General features: G+C 41.9%; 1 protein-coding gene across 1 annotated transcript; it reads left to right on the forward strand.

Moving 5' to 3' along the window:
• The first annotated feature begins 5,009 nt into the window (after positions 1-5,009).
• On the forward strand, positions 5,010-18,264 carry rasl12 (RAS-like, family 12). Its single transcript, XM_086297177.1, has 4 exons — positions 5,010-5,064; positions 12,790-12,863; positions 14,904-15,098; positions 15,857-18,264. Exons 2-4 carry the CDS (start codon positions 12,846-12,848, stop codon positions 16,184-16,186), a joined length of 543 nt encoding a protein of 180 aa, XP_086153303.1. The 5' UTR covers positions 5,010-5,064; positions 12,790-12,845; the 3' UTR covers positions 16,187-18,264.
• The last annotated feature ends 633 nt before the right edge of the window (positions 18,265-18,897 follow it).

Genomic DNA, 18,897 nt, shown 5'->3' on the forward strand with positions numbered 1-18,897 from the left:
GTATCATTGAGGTCGACTACCCGTGGTCCTGATATTACTTATTTGTGATCTGCAAGAGGTAAATGAGACTGTGTGCCTTGACATTTGTACTGTAACTATTCGTTATAGTGATGCTAACTAGCGACTTGCTAATTAGCGCAGCTTACCGCGTTATGTGCTGTGATGCCATGCTGTATGTTTAGCTCTGTGATTTTCAGTCAAAGCATGCTAATGCTAAATCGTTATGTGATAGCATTTGGTATTGTTAGCTCAAGTGTTTTAATATGTTTAGAAGCCGAGGGACGCTCTGAAAGGAGAGGGAGAGAGAGGTTTCTGCCCGGATGGACCCTGCTATTTCCTCGCCCCTGACTGTTTTCTTACCCCTGAATGTCTTCACTACTGGTGAACTAACTGCTAACTGCCCGTTTCTGATTGCCCCACTAACAAACTCATTGGACTTGTGAGTACTAACTGGAACTAAAGTGCACGTATTTTGTTTATTGCTCAGTTTGAGTGAAGCGGCCATCAGTTTTAGGCCTCACCGCACCCGAACTTCGAATCAGGCCTGCAACAAGCACTGTGCTACCGGTGTAGTGTGGACAGGTTAAAGTGTGTGTGTGTTTGTGTGTGGGGGCCCACTGTTACAAATTTAGTTTAAATTGAGTAAGTGTTGTAGTTTTAATCAAAGTTATTATCAAAGGTTGAAATTCATCCCTTTTAAAGGTGTGAGCTGTTGTAACTGAAATAACAGTTGGCACTAAAGAAAGAGGTATTTTGTGTTGATAATCTTTTATTGAAAATCCATGTAGTCACATTTACAGTATTTTTGTTTGTTCATTTGAATTCAATTCATTTTATAAAAGTAACTGTTTATTTTATTCATTTCTTTTTGTCTAAACAAATACCCGGTGAGGGATAAATTTGTGTAAAATACAGTTGTGGTGGTCCTTATTAGTTAAATTAGAGGGTATCAGGTATCATTACTAGTAGCACTACGAACCCAGGCCCAGTCTCATTGTACTACATACTCTAGCTTTACCATAGCTACGTGGGACCTGGGTTACATTTACAATCAAATATTTATGGGGGACCATCCAGACTGTCTTCCACTTGATATCTGTTTGCACTATAATATAATATAATACATTATGTTGCTATTTAATGTTTTTTGTTCGTGTTGCAGCTGCTCTGTGAGCCAAGCTTTCGTTGTCTAAATTCAATGGCAATATATCTCTGTTGAACTTCTACAACTGTGCCATCAGCAGCGTTCTGACGTATGGATTTCTAGTGTGGTTCCCCAGCTGCACCAAGGCCCGATCAGCAAGCACTCCAGCGGGTGGTGAAAGAAGCTGGCAGAATTATTGGAACAAGTCTGCCAGAGATCAGTAATATCTTCCCCACTCGCTGTCTGAGGAGGGTGCACAGTATCCTGCGGGACCAACATCACCCTGCGCGCCACCTTTTCCATCTGCTGCCCTCAGGGAGAAGGTACAGGTCTATACAGGCCAGAACATCCAGACTGGCCAACAGCCTGTATCCACAGGCTGTGAGGCTCCTGAACTCTCTGCCCCCCTCTCACGCACAATAACCATATCCAACTTCTTAATAGCAATGAACTGGTCTGCATTGGTGCATCATATCTTTGTTCTCTTCCCCCTCCTGCCCCCCCCCCCCCCCCCCCCTTTCTTAAATAGATAACTATCATATCTGATATCATATCTCACAGTACAATAATATTGAATGGGTTGCATTGTTGTATTTTGTCATGTTTCTCAGGTCTTTGTCTGAATTTCTACGAACATTATTGCTAAGGATTGTCTTATTGCATTGGAGTCACACTGGGTTAAATATGTACACTTGGGTTTTAAGGGGTATTTATTATTTTCTTCTTTTTTTTGGTTGTATGGAAGCCCCAAACGCAATTTCATTGTTCTTGACAATGACAATAAATAAATAAATACTAAATACTAAGGGGCGTCATTAATTCAAACCCTGATGCTATAAAAATCTGTGTATGCTTTGAGTAAGTCGAAGATCAATTGCTGTCTGCGTACAGAGTGTTCTTCCCACACGTGTGTATTCATTAAAATCATTGTTTGACCAAGATCATCTGGACCATGGTGGTTTGTACTCTCCTTCCTCAATATCTGAACCCTAACACCGATAAAAACCCTGAAAACTATACATTTCACACCTGAGCCTCAACTCTCGCGGCCCGGTACCAAACGACTCACGGACCGGTCCGAGGCCCGGGGGTTGGGGACCGCTGCTCTAGGTTATCCTCTGACAAAACTATTCACAGCTTAAAGGCTTCTAATTTTGGTAAAAAGAAAAACATCCCTCAGGATAAATAAAATTCATCTTATCTTTAAACAATTTTATGTAGGTTGTCCTAATAATTTGGCTGCTGTAACAGTGCTCTCCAAACATTTGCATCGATAAGGTTTATCTTGTTAAAAGGAAGCTGCTAATATGATCACAAATGTGCTTTCTTTTAATGGGAGATTTGAACTTGAAATGGGAATGAAAATGTGCTACACAAATATCCTTTGGCACCCAGAAAAGCTTGGACTGTCCCTGTACAGAGGTAAGAGAAACAGTTACAAATATATGGTTTATTTATGAAAGGATGGACTTCTGAGCCCTCTCTTGAGTGAAATCAGACAATTTGCTCCACTAGCATGGGGACAGCTTCAGCTTAGTAAACCAGGGCCCTATTTCAGGAAGCCGGTTTAGTGCAAACTCTGAGTAAGTATACCCTGAGTTAACGAAAACTCTGGGTTTTCAGTTTCACAAAGCGAGTTCAGATGAAGCCTGAGTGAGTTACTATGACGACACTCTCCGTGAAGCTAACCTGCCCCCTAGCAGGTTTACTTCAACTAACCCTGACCACCTCCGCCTCTGTGTCGGGAACCTGACTGTAGGAAGTGTCAGACATGGCGTGCCCCTTCCTTGAAGAGCCAGTAGATGTTGAAGCCCAAATTCTCTGCAGAGCTCTCCGCCGGGAGAGAGTGATTAGAGCGTGCTTAATTCATGATGTGGTGATACTTGAACTACTACTTACATTTTACATTTATTCTCAGGGTTCCCAGGCGTGATCGGCTGTATAGATGGCACTCACATTCCAATCATTGCTCCTTCAGTAAATGAAGGAGACTATGTGAACAGGAAGTCTTTCCACAGCATTAATGTACAGGTACATAGTTCCCTGTAGCATTTCAAACTAACAAATTATTTCATTATAGTAATGGATGCTAATTTGTGTTCTCTGCACTGTGAAGATCATATGTGATGCTGCCAACATTATCACAAATGTGGAAGCCAACTGCTCAGCCTCTGTGAGTGGTGGTGGTGGAGGACCCCCACCTGTTTTTCGGGCCTCCGCTTTTTTTCTAGTGGCCATAACGGGTCACATTTGAGCATACAGAGTAAGCAAATATTTACTTGTAATGTGCTCAGATAATTTCAATAAGTGCTTACAGAAAGAAAAGTAATGTAGCCTCTAACTGCAATTGATTTACATGGGACAAACAGACCAAGCACTATGGCTCATAATACAATTACACCTTACCTGTTTGGACTATATTTTTATATTTCATTTTTACTTGCTGCCAGGAACATTTGGGGCCTGTTGGGTTGCACCTGCGCTCACATCACATCATGAAAAAAAATGTATAAAATACAAAATAAAATATAATAAAATAACGTGTAAAATGGGTGGAAATCCCTCGATCAATGTTTAAATTAACACTCACGCATTGACTCTGTCGGCTATGTTTTGCCATGCATGCTCCCTTTGTTTTGCAGCTGTCGCTGTGTTACTTTTTTTCTGCAAAATTTGCATGTTATCGGCATATGCTGCCATCAGAATTTCGGCCTCAAGCGCTGTAAAATACATTGACCGCGCCTTCTTTCCCTCCGTCTCCATGGTGACTCGCTTAATCTGTGCTCCACTAATCAGGGCTTTATGTATCCTCGTGCGCGCGCTTAACTCATTCACTGCCATTGACGTCTATAGACGTCAATTGAAAACATACGTTGACTCATGGCTGGCAGTGAATGAGTTAACTTGGGGTTAAAGCAACTCCGCGTTGATTGAACTAAGTGTTATCAGCCTTTCTGAAACCGAATATTCCGAGTTGGACAGTTCGGGGTTACTCAACCCTGAGTATCGTTTTTCACTCTGAGTTTTCTAAACTGGCTTCCTGAAATAGGGCCCTGGTGGTGCTTCCATCCAGTTCAGTTTAGCTTTTTCAGGCTCCGTTTGAAATCTTTTTCCTAAAATGGAGAGGTCAGTGCATCATTTGCACACGACACCGTTTCTGCTTTCACCGGAGCAGTAGAGGCACACTGTGATCACAGCACACATCTGGATCTTATAGTCTTTTTATTTTCAGTATTTTCATCTGAGAGAAGAGAAAACAAGCATATTTCTCAGATTCAGCATGTTTGGATGTCTATTTTCTCCCTGTTAGCATCATTTGAAAGCAGGGGCATCTGTCAGGAATAAGTCTGTGTAACGGTCTCTCTGAAGATATTCCTGTCGATGATGTTTGGGAAGGTGAAGACGTGTAATCCTGCTGAATGTAACCTGGTGATTCTTGGTGTGATGGGCTGCGGGAAGTCAGGTCTTTTAATCTTTCACTTCAACAGATGTTTAATCTTCCTTTTTAAACTGAGGGCTGACTGATTTGCTAGATTGTTTTTACTTGTAACCAAATAACTGTTTTAGCAATTCATGTTTAAGAATCACAAAGTTACAACTTCAGTGAGCCTGCATGAACACCAGATCCACCAGGAAATAAAGTAAAAGATTTTCAGTAGTAAGTAGAAACAAAACATTTCAACTTTCCAGAGGAAGTTGTTTCATGAGATGGACAGTTCCATAATTCCCTGGGTGGGTTTTATTTAGCATTTTCCCTCAAACGTTCAATGTGTTTTTGTAGCAGTGGTTTTCTCATGCCCCTCACTAACCCTGGTCTCTTGAGGCTCCGTAAATTCTCTTCTGTCTTTGTTCTTGTTTTACAGCACTGACAGTAAAATTTCTCACAAAGCGCTTCATCACTGAATATGACCCCAACCTAGGTAAGAAAACAGACAGCATTGCTGGTCGATGGTGATGAAAGTGCTGTATTTAAAGTGAAATTTCCACCCAGTATATTTCCCCTTCATGCTCAAGTATTTGTATTGTGTCTTGGAAGCCAGTTTCACCATATTGTTGTTTGTGTTTTACAGTTGTAATTGTCTTCAGCCTGTTGTGTTTCCTTTTAATGTGACTTTTGTTAAGTTTCTGTGGGACACATTTTCACTCTTGAGTGCATCACCCCACCCCCATGCTGTTCTGGAGCCGATTACGTTCAGAGTTTCAAATGAAAATGGACTGAATACGTTTCATTTTCATTGATTCTTTTACTCGCAGTATGCTGTAAGTGATATTTAGCATCTCTGCTGAAGAGTCATATGTACAACCTGTGGAGCCTTAACGTTCTCACTGGGATTTGTGTGCGCAGATCTAACATTATGAATGAGAAATGACTTCGATTTGTAGATTTGTTTAAAAACAAACTTTCACATTTTAGACATTTGTACACAGTCCCAATTTTCAGAGGCTCAGAAGTAGCTGCAGAGCCAATGGTTTTGTTGTCAGGAGAGTGGCCTGGCTCCAGTCAATGAATCAGAGAGCAGCCTGGGGTTCAGTATCTTGCCCAGCGGTACATTGGCATGCAGACTGGAGCAGCCATGTATCGATCCCTAGTGGATTACCTGCTCTACCTTTTGATCTACAGCTGCCCCTAGAGAGGCGTGTTCCTCTGTCTTTCTGTGACAAACTGAGTAAATAAATGATCTAGAGTTTATAAAATATGTTGTGTTGAGCTTCTATTTGGTGGCTATTCACCGAAAGTCTTAGTAGGAGTTCCAAAGAGATGCTGGTGAGTAAAGGCGACTGCACTTTAATCACATATTGATGAATTGAGTTAAAATCCTCTGTGATGGTGTACAGAGGCAGAATTACAAACTGTATCATGGTCTAGAAGCACTTATTATTCTCTTTGACCTGGTGACAAACAAAAGGGATTTCTATATCTCCTCTTTTCTCGTGTAAGGGACAAAGTCAGACCTGAAAACAGTGACTGACATGTAATGTTTAAGCGTATGCACTTTAACATTTTAGACTTTTAACCCTCAGCTGTGATGGAACAGACTCATTTATTTCAATGAACATAATTATTTTTCTATTCTTTGTCATGAATTCATGAATTTCTGCACTTTGTTTTATCTGCAGTAGCATTGTTGCCTTTTACAACATTTTGAGGTTCTTTATAGCTCTCTAGCATTCATTCCTCTGATGATGCCAATGGCTGCACTCAGTCGGTCCCTTTTAAAGTAAAATGATGCATCAAATGCCCCTTAATATGAGTGCACTTAGAGACTGAAACAGAATGCCCGAATTAACAAAGAAGCTTGATAACCTTTATCTGGAGATACCTGTTTATCTGGAGTTTTGTCAGATTAGATAAAGCAAAGAAAGCCTGGCTATGTTGAATTTCCTTCTTTGTATAGCCCTAAGGTGCATCTGAATATGCAGATAATCCTAGAACCTTCATGCAGTGGGCTTCTTTCTTTCTTAACCTTCATTCAGACTGAAAACAACCACTGAACATGATCAAGGTTTTTTCAAAAAGCTGCAAGAAGCCTTTTCACCCCCTGTACTGTGCAAGCTGCATTTCCCACAAGCTACACAAGATTATAAAAGTTAAAAAAAAAAAAAATTTCTCTGGTCCCCTCCCCAATCAGACCAGGAGTGACATGTTTAGCCGCATGTTCTCCTTAAATTGCTGGTTGTCTGAGTGGTGTCCCAGAAACGATGTGGGCTTCATAGATAATTGGCAAACCTTCTGGAGGAAACCTGGTCTTGTTAGGAGAGACGGCATCCATCCCACTTTGGATGGAGCAGCTCTCATTTCTAGAAATATGGACAAATTTATTAAACCCCCCAAAATATGACTATCCAGAGTTGGGACCAGGAAGCAGAATTGCAGTCTGACACGCCTCTCTGCAGCTTCTCTCCTCCTGCTACCCCTCCAAAAACCCATCTCCATAGAGACTGTGTCAGCTCCCAAACAGACAAAAAACAAACTAAAAACCATCAACAAACGACTTAAACATAAACAATTACAAAGAAAGAACAATACAGTATCCACATCTGAACCAAAGAGTAAAACAGTGAAATGTGGATTATTAAATATTAGGTCTCTCTCCTCCAAGTCTCTGTTAGTACATGACTTAATAATTGATCAACAAATCGATTTACTCTGCCTTACAGAAACCTGGTTGCAGCAGGATGATTATGTTAGTTTAAATGAATCAACACCCCCGAGCCATTCTAACTACCAGAAACCTCGAAGCACAGGCCGAGGGGGCGGTGTGGCAGCAATTTTTCACACCAGCCTATTAATTAATGAAAGACCCAGACAGACTTTTAATTCATTTGAAAGCCTGATGCTTAGCATTGTCCACCCCAGCTGTGAAACTCAGAAACCAGTCTTACTTGTTATCATCTATCGTCCACCTGGGCCTTACACAGAGTTTCTGTCTGATTTCTCAGACTTTATATCTAATTTAGTTCTGAGCTCAGATAAAATAATTATTGTGGGTGATTTTAACATCCATGTAGATGCTAAAAACGACAGCCTCAACATGGCATTTAATCTGTTATTAGACTCAATTGGCTTCACTCAAAATGTAAAAGAACCCACCCACCACTTTAATCACACTCTAGATCTTGTTTTAACATATGGCATCGAACCTGAACATTTAACAGTGTTTCTTGAAAACCCTCTCCTGTCTGATCATTTCCTGATAACATTTACATTTGCAATAATTGATTACACAGCAGTGGGGAGTAGACTTTATCAAAGTAGATGTCTTTCTGAAAGTGCTGTAACTACACTGTTAAAAAAACCATCCTAAAACAACGGTAATATTCCGGCAGCTGGGGGGCCAAAATACGACTGTGAAATAACAGAAAATAACTCCCCATAAAAATACGGTTATTTCCAGTAATGAAAATACAATTAGTTGCGCTAATTTGACATGGGATCTCGCCTTTTTCAAGTGCTGCTAAACATTAAATCAGGAACATGTTAATGTGATTAAACAATGAAATCATCTATAAATTGGAAAAAAAAAACCATCTTAAAAAAACGGTAATATTCCGGCAGCTGGGGCGCCAAAATACGACCGTAAAATAACAGAAAATAACTGTCCCATAAAAATACGGTTATTTTCAGTAATTAAAATAGAGTTTGTTGCGCTAATTTGACATGGGATTCTGCTTTTTCCAAGTGCTTTTAGGAACATTTTTACGTGATCAAACAATGAAATTACCTATAAACAAGGTCACTGAATGTGGAAATATGAAACATAATGCGTAAATGTACAGAAATATACAGTTAACAGTTGGTTTAAATAATAATTGATTGCATGCCCTGGGACAGACTGACAGAGGCGAGGCTGCCATATCGCACCATCGGCCCCTTTGGCCATCACTAGTAGGCGGAGAGTCTTGACCACGGACACAACGACGGAGAGTGTCCGAGCCGGGGCGCGAACCGGCAGTCTTCTGATCACAAGGCGAACTGCCAACTCTTGAGCCACGATCGCCCTAACTAGCAACGATAATAATACTTATGTGATGTAACACAAGCTTATAGGGATCATGTTATATACTTTTCCATAGCATTAGGGGCGATCGTGGCTCAAGAGTTGGGAGTTCGCCTTGTAATCGGAAGGTTGCCGGTTCGAGCCCCGGCTCGGACAGTCTCGGCCGTTGTGTCCTTGGGCGAGACACTTCACCCGTTGCCTACTGGTGGTGGTCAGAGGCCCCGGTGGCGCCAGTGTCCAGCAGCCTCGCCTCTGTCAGTGCGCCCCAGGGTGGCTGTGGCTACAATGTAGCTGCCATCACCAGTGTGTGAATGTGTGTGTGAATGGGTGGATGACTGGTTGTGTAACGCGCTTTGGGGTCCTTAGGGACTAGTAAAGTGCTATACAAATACAAGCCATTTACATTTGAATTCAACAGTTCAATCTTTCAAATATTGGACAGATATTTGTGAAATCATGAAACATTTGTGAATGTATTTTAACAATCTAAATATGCATATGTACAGACAGATACATTTAATAATCATGACAATTATGTTGTATTACATTACAGTGATTTAACGTTAATTTACATTCACATGTGAAGTCAAAGTCTATTTACGTAACTTTAATGATATTCTAGAAGAACAGAACATTACTGTAAAATGCAGTAAAATACCTTCATATTAGGGTTTTTTCCTATGGTCGCAGCCATACCCGCGAACTTGTTGTTGTTAGTTCACATTCATTGGCCGATGCTTAGCGTCATGTTATTTATATTAACTGCAATTCCTACCTCTATATTTCTTTTTCAAAATATATAATTAGCACAGCGTGTCCGTGCAATGTTTTACATTGTGGCATGCAGAGAAATCTTAACAACGAAGCTCACAGAGAGATTGAGCTTGTTATTTAACCCCAAGCTGGTAGGGGGAGCTATTTATTGAAACACTTGCCAGTGCTACAATGTGCCTCAAGGTTCAACAACAGCACAACAGAAGTCACTCTCTACAAAACAACAGCTGTCAGTGACGCTGCACCACGGCGTAAACACAGCATTCAAGATAACAGTTAAAAGTAACGTAACCATAAACAATAAAACAAGAACATCTAAACAGCAGCACATGTCCCAAGGCATGATGGGAGACATTCCTGGATGTATTTTTACGAGCTAAATATGCATATGTACAACAAAATATATTTAACAAACAAGTAAATTGTGTTTTATTACATTTACAGTGATGTTATGTTATTTTACATTTGACATGTCAGATCACAGTCTACTTTTGTAAATGTAATGATATTTTAGAAAAACAGTACACAACTGTAAAATACACAGTAAAATAATGTGACATTACTATTTTTTGGAACAGTGTAAGTTTAAGAATATAATCCACCCACTGTTATCATCTCCAATGCCCTGTACCAACATAGAGCAGAGCAGCTATCTGAACGCTACCCCAACAGAGGTCGATTATCTTGTTAATAATTTCACCTCCTCACTACGTACGACTCTGGATACTGTAGCTCCTGTGAAAACTAAGGTCTCTAATCAGAAGTACCTGACTCCGTGGTATAATTCTCAAACACGTACTTTAAAGCTGATAAATCGTAATCTGGAGAGGAAATGGCGTGTCACAAATCTAGAGGATCATCATTTAGCCTGGAGAAATAGTTTGCTGCTTTATAAGAAAACCCTCCGCAAAGCCAGAACATCTTACTATTCATCACTGATTGAAGAAAATAAGAACAACCCCAGGTTTCTCTTCAGCTCTGTAGCCAGGCTGACAAACAGTCAGAGCTCTGTTGAGCCAACCATCCCTTTAACGTTAACTAGTAATGACTTCATGAACTTCTTCACAAATAACATTTTTATCATTAGAGAAAAAATTACCAGTAATCATCCCACAGATGTAATATTATCTACAGCTACTCTTAGTACCATTGATGTTAAGTTAGACTCTTTTTCTCCAATTGATTTTTCTGAGTTAACTTCAATAATTACTTCCTCCAAACCATCAACGTGTCTTTTAGACCCCATTCCTACAAAACTGCTCAAAGAAGTCCTGCCATTAATTAATTCTTCGATCTTAAATATGATCAACCTATCTCTAATAATCAGCTATGTACCACAGGCCTTCAAGCTGGCTGTAGTTAAACCTTTACTCAAAAAGCATCTCTAGACCCAGCAGTCTTAGCTAATTATAGGCCAATCTCCAACCTTCCTTTATATCAAACATCCTTGAAAGAGTAGTTGTCAAACAGCTAACAGATCATCTGCAGAGGCTTGTTTGAAGAGTTTCAGTCAGGTTTCAGAGCTCAGCACAGCACAGAAACAGCTTTAGTGAAGGTTACAAATGATCTTCTTATGGCCTCTGACAGTGGACTCATCTCTGTGCTTGTCCTGCTAGACCTCAGTGCAGCGTTCGATACTGTCGACCATAATATCCTATTAGAGCGATTAGAACATGCTGTAGGTATTACAGGTACTGCACTGCAGTGGTTTATATCATATCTATCTAATAGACTCCAGTTTGTGCATGTAAATGGAGAGTCCTCTTCACACACTGAGGTTAATTATGGAGTTCCACAGGATTCAGTGCTAGGACCAATTCTGTTTACATTATACATGCTTCCCTTAGGTAGTATCATTAGAAGACATAGCATACATTTACACTGCTATGCAGATGACACCCAGCTCTATCTGTCCATGAAGCCAGATAACACACACCAATGAGTTAAACTGCAGGAATGTCTTAAAGACATAAAGACCTGGATGGCCGCTAACTTTCTGCTTCTTAATTCAGATAAAACTGAGGTTATTGTACTCGGCCCTGAAAATCTTAGAAATATGGTATCTAAGCAGATTCTTACTCTGGATGGCATTACCTTGGCCTCCAGTAACGCTGTGAGAAACCTTGGAATCATTTTTGACCAGGACATGTCCTTCAACGCACATATTAAACAAATATGTAAGACTGCTTTCTTCCATCTGTGCTACATCTCTAAAATTAGAAATATCCTGTCTCAGAGTGACACTGAAAAACTAGTTCATGCATTTATTACTTTCAGGCTGGACGACTGTAATTCATTATTATCAGGAAGTCCTAAAAACTCCCTGAAAAGCCTTCAGCTAATCCAAAATGCTGCAGCAAGAGTCCTGACAGGGACTAGAAAGAGAGAGCAGATTTCTCCTGTTTTGGCTTCCCTTCATTGGCTTCCTGTTAAATCCAGAATTGAATTCAAAATCCTGCTCCTCACATACAAGGTCTTAAATAATCAGGCCCCATCTTATCTTAATGACCTTGTAGTACCATATCACCCTATTAGAGCACTTCGCTCTCGCTCTGCAGGCCTACTTGTTGTTCCTAGAGTATTTAAAAGTAGAATGGGAGGCAGAGCCTTCAGTTTTCAGGCCCCTCTTCTGTGGATCCAGCTTCCAATTTGGATTCGGGAGACAGACACTATCTCTACTTTTAAGATTAGGCTTCAAACTTTCCTTTTTGCTAAAGCATATAGTTAGGGCTGGACCAGGTGATCCTGAATCCTCCCTTAGTTATGCTGCAGTAGGTGTAGGCTGCCGGGGGATTCCCATGATGCATTGAGTTTTTCCTTTCCAGTCACCTTTCTCACTCACTATGTGTTAACAGGCCTCTCTGCATTGAATCATATCTGTTATTAACCCCTGTCTCTCTTCCACAGCATGTCTTCATCCTGTCTTCCTTCTCTCACCCCAACCGGTCGCAGCAGATGGCCCCGCCCCTCCCTGAGCCTGGTTCTGTCGGAGGTTTCTTCCTGTTAAAAGGGAGTTTTTCCTTCCCACTGTCGCCAAAGTGCTGCTCATAGGGGGTCATATGATTGTTGGGTTTTTCTCTGTATCTATGAAGCGCCTTGAGGCGACTTTTGTTGTGATTTGGCGCTATATAAATAAATTGAATTGAAATTAAAGGACATATTATATTTTACACAGGCAAGGAGCACACAGGCCAATGGAGCAGAGCTATTGTTATAATTAAAATCAGAAACATTACACTGATAATATTCGGGTTCTTCTTATTTTTATTCACTGCTCCGTTACTGTGTTTACTGGAATTGTTTACTTCCTGCACAGCTATAGAAAGCCTTTGAAAAGTTAAACATGGCTGTTCTGTGTCCTTGCATATACAGAAGACGTCTACTCGTCTGAGGAGGTGGTGGACCAGCAGCCGGTCACACTGAGAGTGATGGACACCTGTGAACAGGTATGAGCCAAAATTTGGTTTTCATACAGGAAATTATTCTGTGGCCTATGTCTGGTTTTCAAAATAAAAGCCCCAGAATGATTTGCACTTTTCCTAAATAGCTTGCAATTACTTACTGGTTCATATTAAGACGTGTCAGTGGGGTAACATTTTCAAAATAAAATCTTCTAGTTAATTTTAGAAAATTTACATGACACCGTCGTCTGACTTGTTTTTCTTTCCTTTTTTCGATTGTCTTGTCCTGCGCTATCAGAATTATTGTCTGAATTCCAAGAAAAATGCCCAACAGATGTGTCTGTGACGGTTCTCAGTCATCCAGGTGATTGTAGTCTAAGGAGCTTGGAAAGAAAAGCCTTTGGACAACTTTAAGTTTCTTGAAGATGTTTCACTTCTCATCCGAGAAGCTTCTTCAGTTCTAGGAGCAAATGGTAGAGAAGCTTGTCTGTTAAGCCCTATGGGGAGTGCCCCTAAGAGGGTCACGGACCCCCTACTAATCCTCTACCTAATCGCACGAGCCAAGGTGTGAAAACAGGTGTGTGTCACAATCAGCCAAGGTTTCGAGTGAACCCATTGTGAAACCTGGCCCCACCCGATCATGTGACTTACTGAGGTCAGATGGCCCAGGATGTGAGTGGGCCTTAAGGCGTCTGGGAAGGGATATCAAAACTGGATTATAGATGGCAGAGAGTTGGTGTCGTAAAAGATGCTTCTTTCACTCCTCTTTCAAACCATCTGTCCTCTCTGTCCAAAATGTGAACATTGGCATCCTCATAAAAAGTGACCTTTGACCTTTCGGTGTAGATGGACAGCCGAGTCTTGTCTGGTTGAGGTGGCTCTTCTATGTTGTGCCATGTGTTTATACCAATCCTCGCTGCTCTGTACAGCATACACTACGTTGTCAAGTTTGGGTTTAGGAGTTCTGTGTTTGGGATGAACCAGTTTGTGTCTGAGTGTGTGGCTGGGTCTAAAGTACACTGGGATGTTGTGCTTGGAAAAGACTCCTGAGTTTCTCTGATAAACCTGCTACATAGGAGATGATCGTTCCGCTTGTCTTTCTGATCCTCCCTAGTTGGTGTCTGATCTTCTTTTCTGTGCATCTTTGCTGATTTGGTGAAAGCCCAATTAGGCTAACCACATGTTATAAGAGCTTCCATGTTACATGTGTGTGTTCCCTCTTTTTCCCTTCTGGCTTAGTGGGAACATTTTCTGCACGGTCTTGTAAGCTGCTTGTTTAAGTGAAAATACATTGATGGGTTTTTTTGCACTAATAAAGTTGAGGAGTTGTAAAGTATTTTGTCTCGTGTCAGTTATATCGTCAGTTATATCGTTATCGCAAATTTTCAAATGTATATCGTGATAAATATTTTTGGTCATGTCGCCCTGCTCTACTTCAGATATCCAGCACCAAAACTCTGAACTGGTGGAAAGAACCAAAAGAGCCTGGATGTAATTGTCAGGTGTATTACCGTGACAGTGTGAGCAGTTGTTAGATGACGTAAAGGCCATCTTGAACATCTGTTGACCTGTATAGTGCACTCTACGTAGTATTTTGTATTGTATTAATAGTAGAGTGGGATTTCTAATCAATTTAAAGGTTTTTCAGCATATCTGACACCAGAAGTTTTGGTCTAAGCTGACTGATAGATGCACTTCCCATTTTGCAAGGGAAAAGATATCGATACATCTATTTTTGAGAGTGTCCTGTAGATATCTGACTTTCAAAATAAAAGCTTGTCTGCATACCCAAGGTATCAAAATGCCCCCCACCCGCACGTTTTTTACTTTTTATTTATTTATTTATTTATTTATTCATTTACTCTGATAAATCTGCTCAGCTTTTTATCCAACTTTTTTCCATCCAAGCTTTTGGCAGCAAAACACTGGTCAGCTCCATTAGCAGCAACATTGGACATTCATTTCTCTAGAAATTGAGATAATTAGTGCACTGTGCTGATAGCAAAATCTTTTAGTCTAGAATCTAATGACAGCTCACACAGTAATTTACAGAAAATGAAATTGAGTATGTGTGTGTGTTTGTAGGAAGGTCCAGTGAACAGTGAACGTTATCTGTCATGGGCAAACGTCTTCCTGGTGGTCTACAGCATCGATAACATGGAGAGCTTTAATGGCTGTCAGCTGTACCTGCAGACACTTGCCTCACACAACAAAACCTTCAGGCCACAAACTCCCATCATTCTTCTGGGCAACAAGAAGGACATGGACAGATACAGGCTGGTATCTGTGTGTGTGTGTGTGTGTGTGTGTGTGTGTGTGTGTGTGGCAGCGTGTAAATTAGTCTGTAGACCTTTTCACTGAAATTAGCCCCATGAAGAAAGCTTTGTCTCAGACGTCCCTGGAGAAATGAAAAAGACACCAAAGTCCTCATTTGTAAATTTGACTACCTTTAGAACACCTTTTTGATTTACACTCATTAGACACTTAATTAGGTACAATTTGCTGGTACTTTGGTTGAACCCACTGATCATGAGACACAAACAATTAACATATGTTTAACTTCCATCTGTAATGCAGTGGACTCAACAAACCATTGTTGACGGTTAGATACTCAAAATAATTGGACAAACTAGTATAATTTAAAATAAAATTTTGGATTAAAATGCTTTGCAGTCAATGACTGCCTAAAGTCTTGACGCCACGATCATCACCGGGTGCTGAGCTCATTTACAGCAGTCACTGTTTTTTCTCTCTCTGCCTTTAGTTTCGGCTTTAGCAACTGAAAAGCTCTGTTGTGCTGAGAACGAGTGACTGAGCTGAACATTGAAAAATATGTTATTTCTTTGTCTGCACAAACTCTTGGGTTGGTGTTGGAGTGTCCTTTGGGTCATTATCCAATCGTACTGTCTGCTGTCTGATCCGTATTGTTATAAACCTTCGTTTTAATTCATGAAGACATCTGTTGGTTGCAGACTATGACAGTGATACTTGTTGTAAAGGTGTTTTTCCTAATCAGAGAAGTTTGTCCTATCAGACAGGTGCGTCAGTCGGATGGTGAGGCCTTGGCGTCTCATTTTGGATGTGTATTCTTCGAGGTGTCAGCCTGTCAAGACTTCCACTCTGTACAGCAAGTCTTCCATGAGGCAGTGAGGAGGGCGAGGAAAGGCGGTGCCTGTGGCTGCTTGGTCCCCGCCATCTGTGCCAGCGAGGACAAAGCACTTCTGGGTGTCCCATCCTTTACTACACCATGTTACAAGGAGCTGCCAGTGCCTGCCAACGCGAAGCTGATCACAGTGAAGACATCCAGAGCTCAGAGCAAACGGAGAGCTTCCACTCTCACCTTACTCAAAGGGTTTAAGATATTTTGACACATTCTACTGCATGTCCTGTGATACTGTAAGAGAGTTGTAGGTCCTTATGTAGACAGGCTTCTGAAGCAGCAAGAGCAGCTCCACCCTACAGACATTTGGCAGGTTCAATGAAAAAGCCTGAACAATCTTAACAGAGGCTTTTCTTAATATGTTGATTTTATGTTGAGGTTTTACACTGAAAAAACGGCCATGTTGGATTTACTTAACTCAATAGTGGACATTGGTTGCACACAACTGCTTTGCCTTGGCAGAAATTTAAACAACTGAGATAAATCAACACAACGTATTCATGTTCAGTAAACCTGTGCATTTTGTGTTGATAAAACGCAAGCGAAACATGTTCAGATGGAGTAAGTTGAGCTCTTGGAATATTTTAATCCTTCACAATTTTGTCATTTTATTTCAACACTGTTCAATAACTTTTACCACAGTACTACTTGGTCACTTAAATACTACATGGTGTCTTCATATTACATAATGTTCAACAAAGTCTGGTTAACATAAAAAATGAATGAATCTACAACAACTACCATCCTCCTATCTTGGTTGCAGGGGGGCATAACCCTGAAGTGATAGGGTAAGAGGCGGTGTACACCCTGGACACCAGTCTATCAAATATAGACAAACAACCACTTGCACTCACAGGTAACTTAGAATCGCCAATTAACCTAACCTAACTCTAATGACTGCATGACTTTTAACTGTGGGAAGAAACTAGAACACCCAGAGAGAAACCACTGTAAACTAGCCAAACTGTGGATTTGAACTCAGGACCTTCTTGCTGGGAGGTAACAGCACTAACCTCCATGCCACCAATCCAGGTATAACAAAAGTAGGAAAGCAATGATTTCATGGCTTGATGCAGAATCTTCTGTGCATTTTTGCCCTTGACAGGTTAAACCACAGTAAATAGCGATAGCACACACGTGGTGTGTCTGTAGATATCTGCCTCTTATAATTCCACTGATTTTCCTGCAGTTTGAAATCTCGTGTGATCTTGTGAATTTTGTGAGACCAGCAACTAACCACTCTCACTAGATTGGGAAGGACACTGTCTCAGCTGAACTCTGGACACACACATACACTGATACACACTCATCCCCCCTCCCTTTCCTTTTTTTTTTTTTTTTGCCTGTCCCATTTGGTTCTTTAGCCATCAGAATTGTTGTCTGAAGACCAACAAGGATACCCAATGGATTTACTTTGCCAAATGGATCATCGTGGCATTGCCGTATTGGTCCATTTGGTCGATCTTTGTTTTTATTATTTATTATATTTTATTTCCAGATGTTACAGACGGGACAGACATGAGTGAGAGATAGGAAAGGGAGAAAGAAAGAGGAAGGAAAGGAAAAACAGAAGGGGAGAGGGACAGTGAGAAAGGGGGGGAGAAAAAAAATAAAAATCTCCTGGATCACCTGTTGAGAGAAGAATAGAAAACAAGCAAAAAAAGACAAAAAAAAAAGAAACAAAGCAACATACTAAACACAACACCATCGCATTAATCTAGCTAAGTGTAAACAGCAGTAAATACTAAATATTCAATGTTGTTGTGCAGCACGCAGGACAGATGTGCTTCGAAGTAGCAGCCAAGAAAGGTGTAATTTGGGTCTACGAGCAGTGAACACCCGTGTGCATACCTGTGTGGATCAGCATGCTTGTATTCCAAAGGTTTCTCCATGTAACGATCTGCTAGGGAGTGTGGGGGGGCCACAGCCCCGTCCTCCAGGGTGTGAAGCAGGTATGGAGGAGATCAAAACTCCAGACATCCAGAGGCCCCCAGAACACAAGAAACCATGGAAGACCAACAGAGGGGCAGCCGCGCCACTGTTCCAGTAAGAGCCGAGGAGAGTCCCAGATGAGGGCTCGCCCAGCAGCCGCGGAGCAGAAGCCAGGGGGAGTTGCAGTGACGCGCCCGTGAGCTCCGCCGGCCGCCAGCTGTGCCTGAGTGACCGAGCCCCAGGCCGAGAGGCCGGGGGCACCCCACCCCCGAAGGGGCCCGAGCGAGCCCCAGGCTCCAGGCCCCGATAAGCGGCCGCCAAGGAGTGAGCCGGTGTGTACCTGGACGCCCACCCCCAGACACAAAGAACCATCAACGCACCGACACCTGAGGGAGTCCGCCACTGGCAGGGGAAGTGGTGGTAGGTGGAGATAGGCCTCCAAACCTTGGAGGGCCTGAGGTGTCCCCAGAGAGGTGGCGTCTGATACCCAACCTGACATATAGACACAGACATACAGGCACACACAGATACAAACATCCATTCCCACCCTCATGCTCTCATATGCACTTACTCCACACTCAACCAACGTGGAGACAGACATAAAGAGACGCTGTACACACAATCACACTCCCCAAGCGTACTCTACAAACCGGGTCTAGGTACCCTTGCCCCTGGAGGGGGGAACTGCACCCAGACCCAGGTGGTGTTACCCTTTTCCCTGCGGTGGGGAGAGGCAGACCACCCCGACTCCGTAGCAGCAGGGAGGCCCCACACTCCAGACCGCAGTCGGACGGCCAACTCCTCCTACTAGCCCTCCCCCTCCAGCAGGCCGCAGAGAATGGGGGTGAGAGAAGACTCCAAACCTCCCTCCACCCGCTCATTGTAGTGTTGATGCATGTGTGTTCTAAGGTGCATTTAAAACCCAGGAGGGCATGGAGCTACCTGCCAGAGAGCAGCAGGTAAGCGCATGGTCCCTCCTGCTAGCCC

The sequence above is a fragment of the Aulonocara sp. 'chitande type north' Nkhata Bay genome, linkage group LG1, assembly GCF_057382095.1.
Source record: "Aulonocara sp. 'chitande type north' Nkhata Bay isolate Kocher_YH1m ecotype deep benthic linkage group LG1, A_spYH_male_GT1.1, whole genome shotgun sequence".
NCBI lineage: Eukaryota > Metazoa > Chordata > Actinopteri > Cichliformes > Cichlidae > Aulonocara > Aulonocara sp. 'chitande type north' Nkhata Bay.

Coding starts and splice junctions, on each gene's coding strand:
- rasl12 (XM_086297177.1), top strand. Junction 15,099..15,856: donor ACATGGACAGATACAGGCTG/GTATCTGTGTGT, acceptor CCTATCAGACAG/GTGCGTCAGTCGGATGGTGA.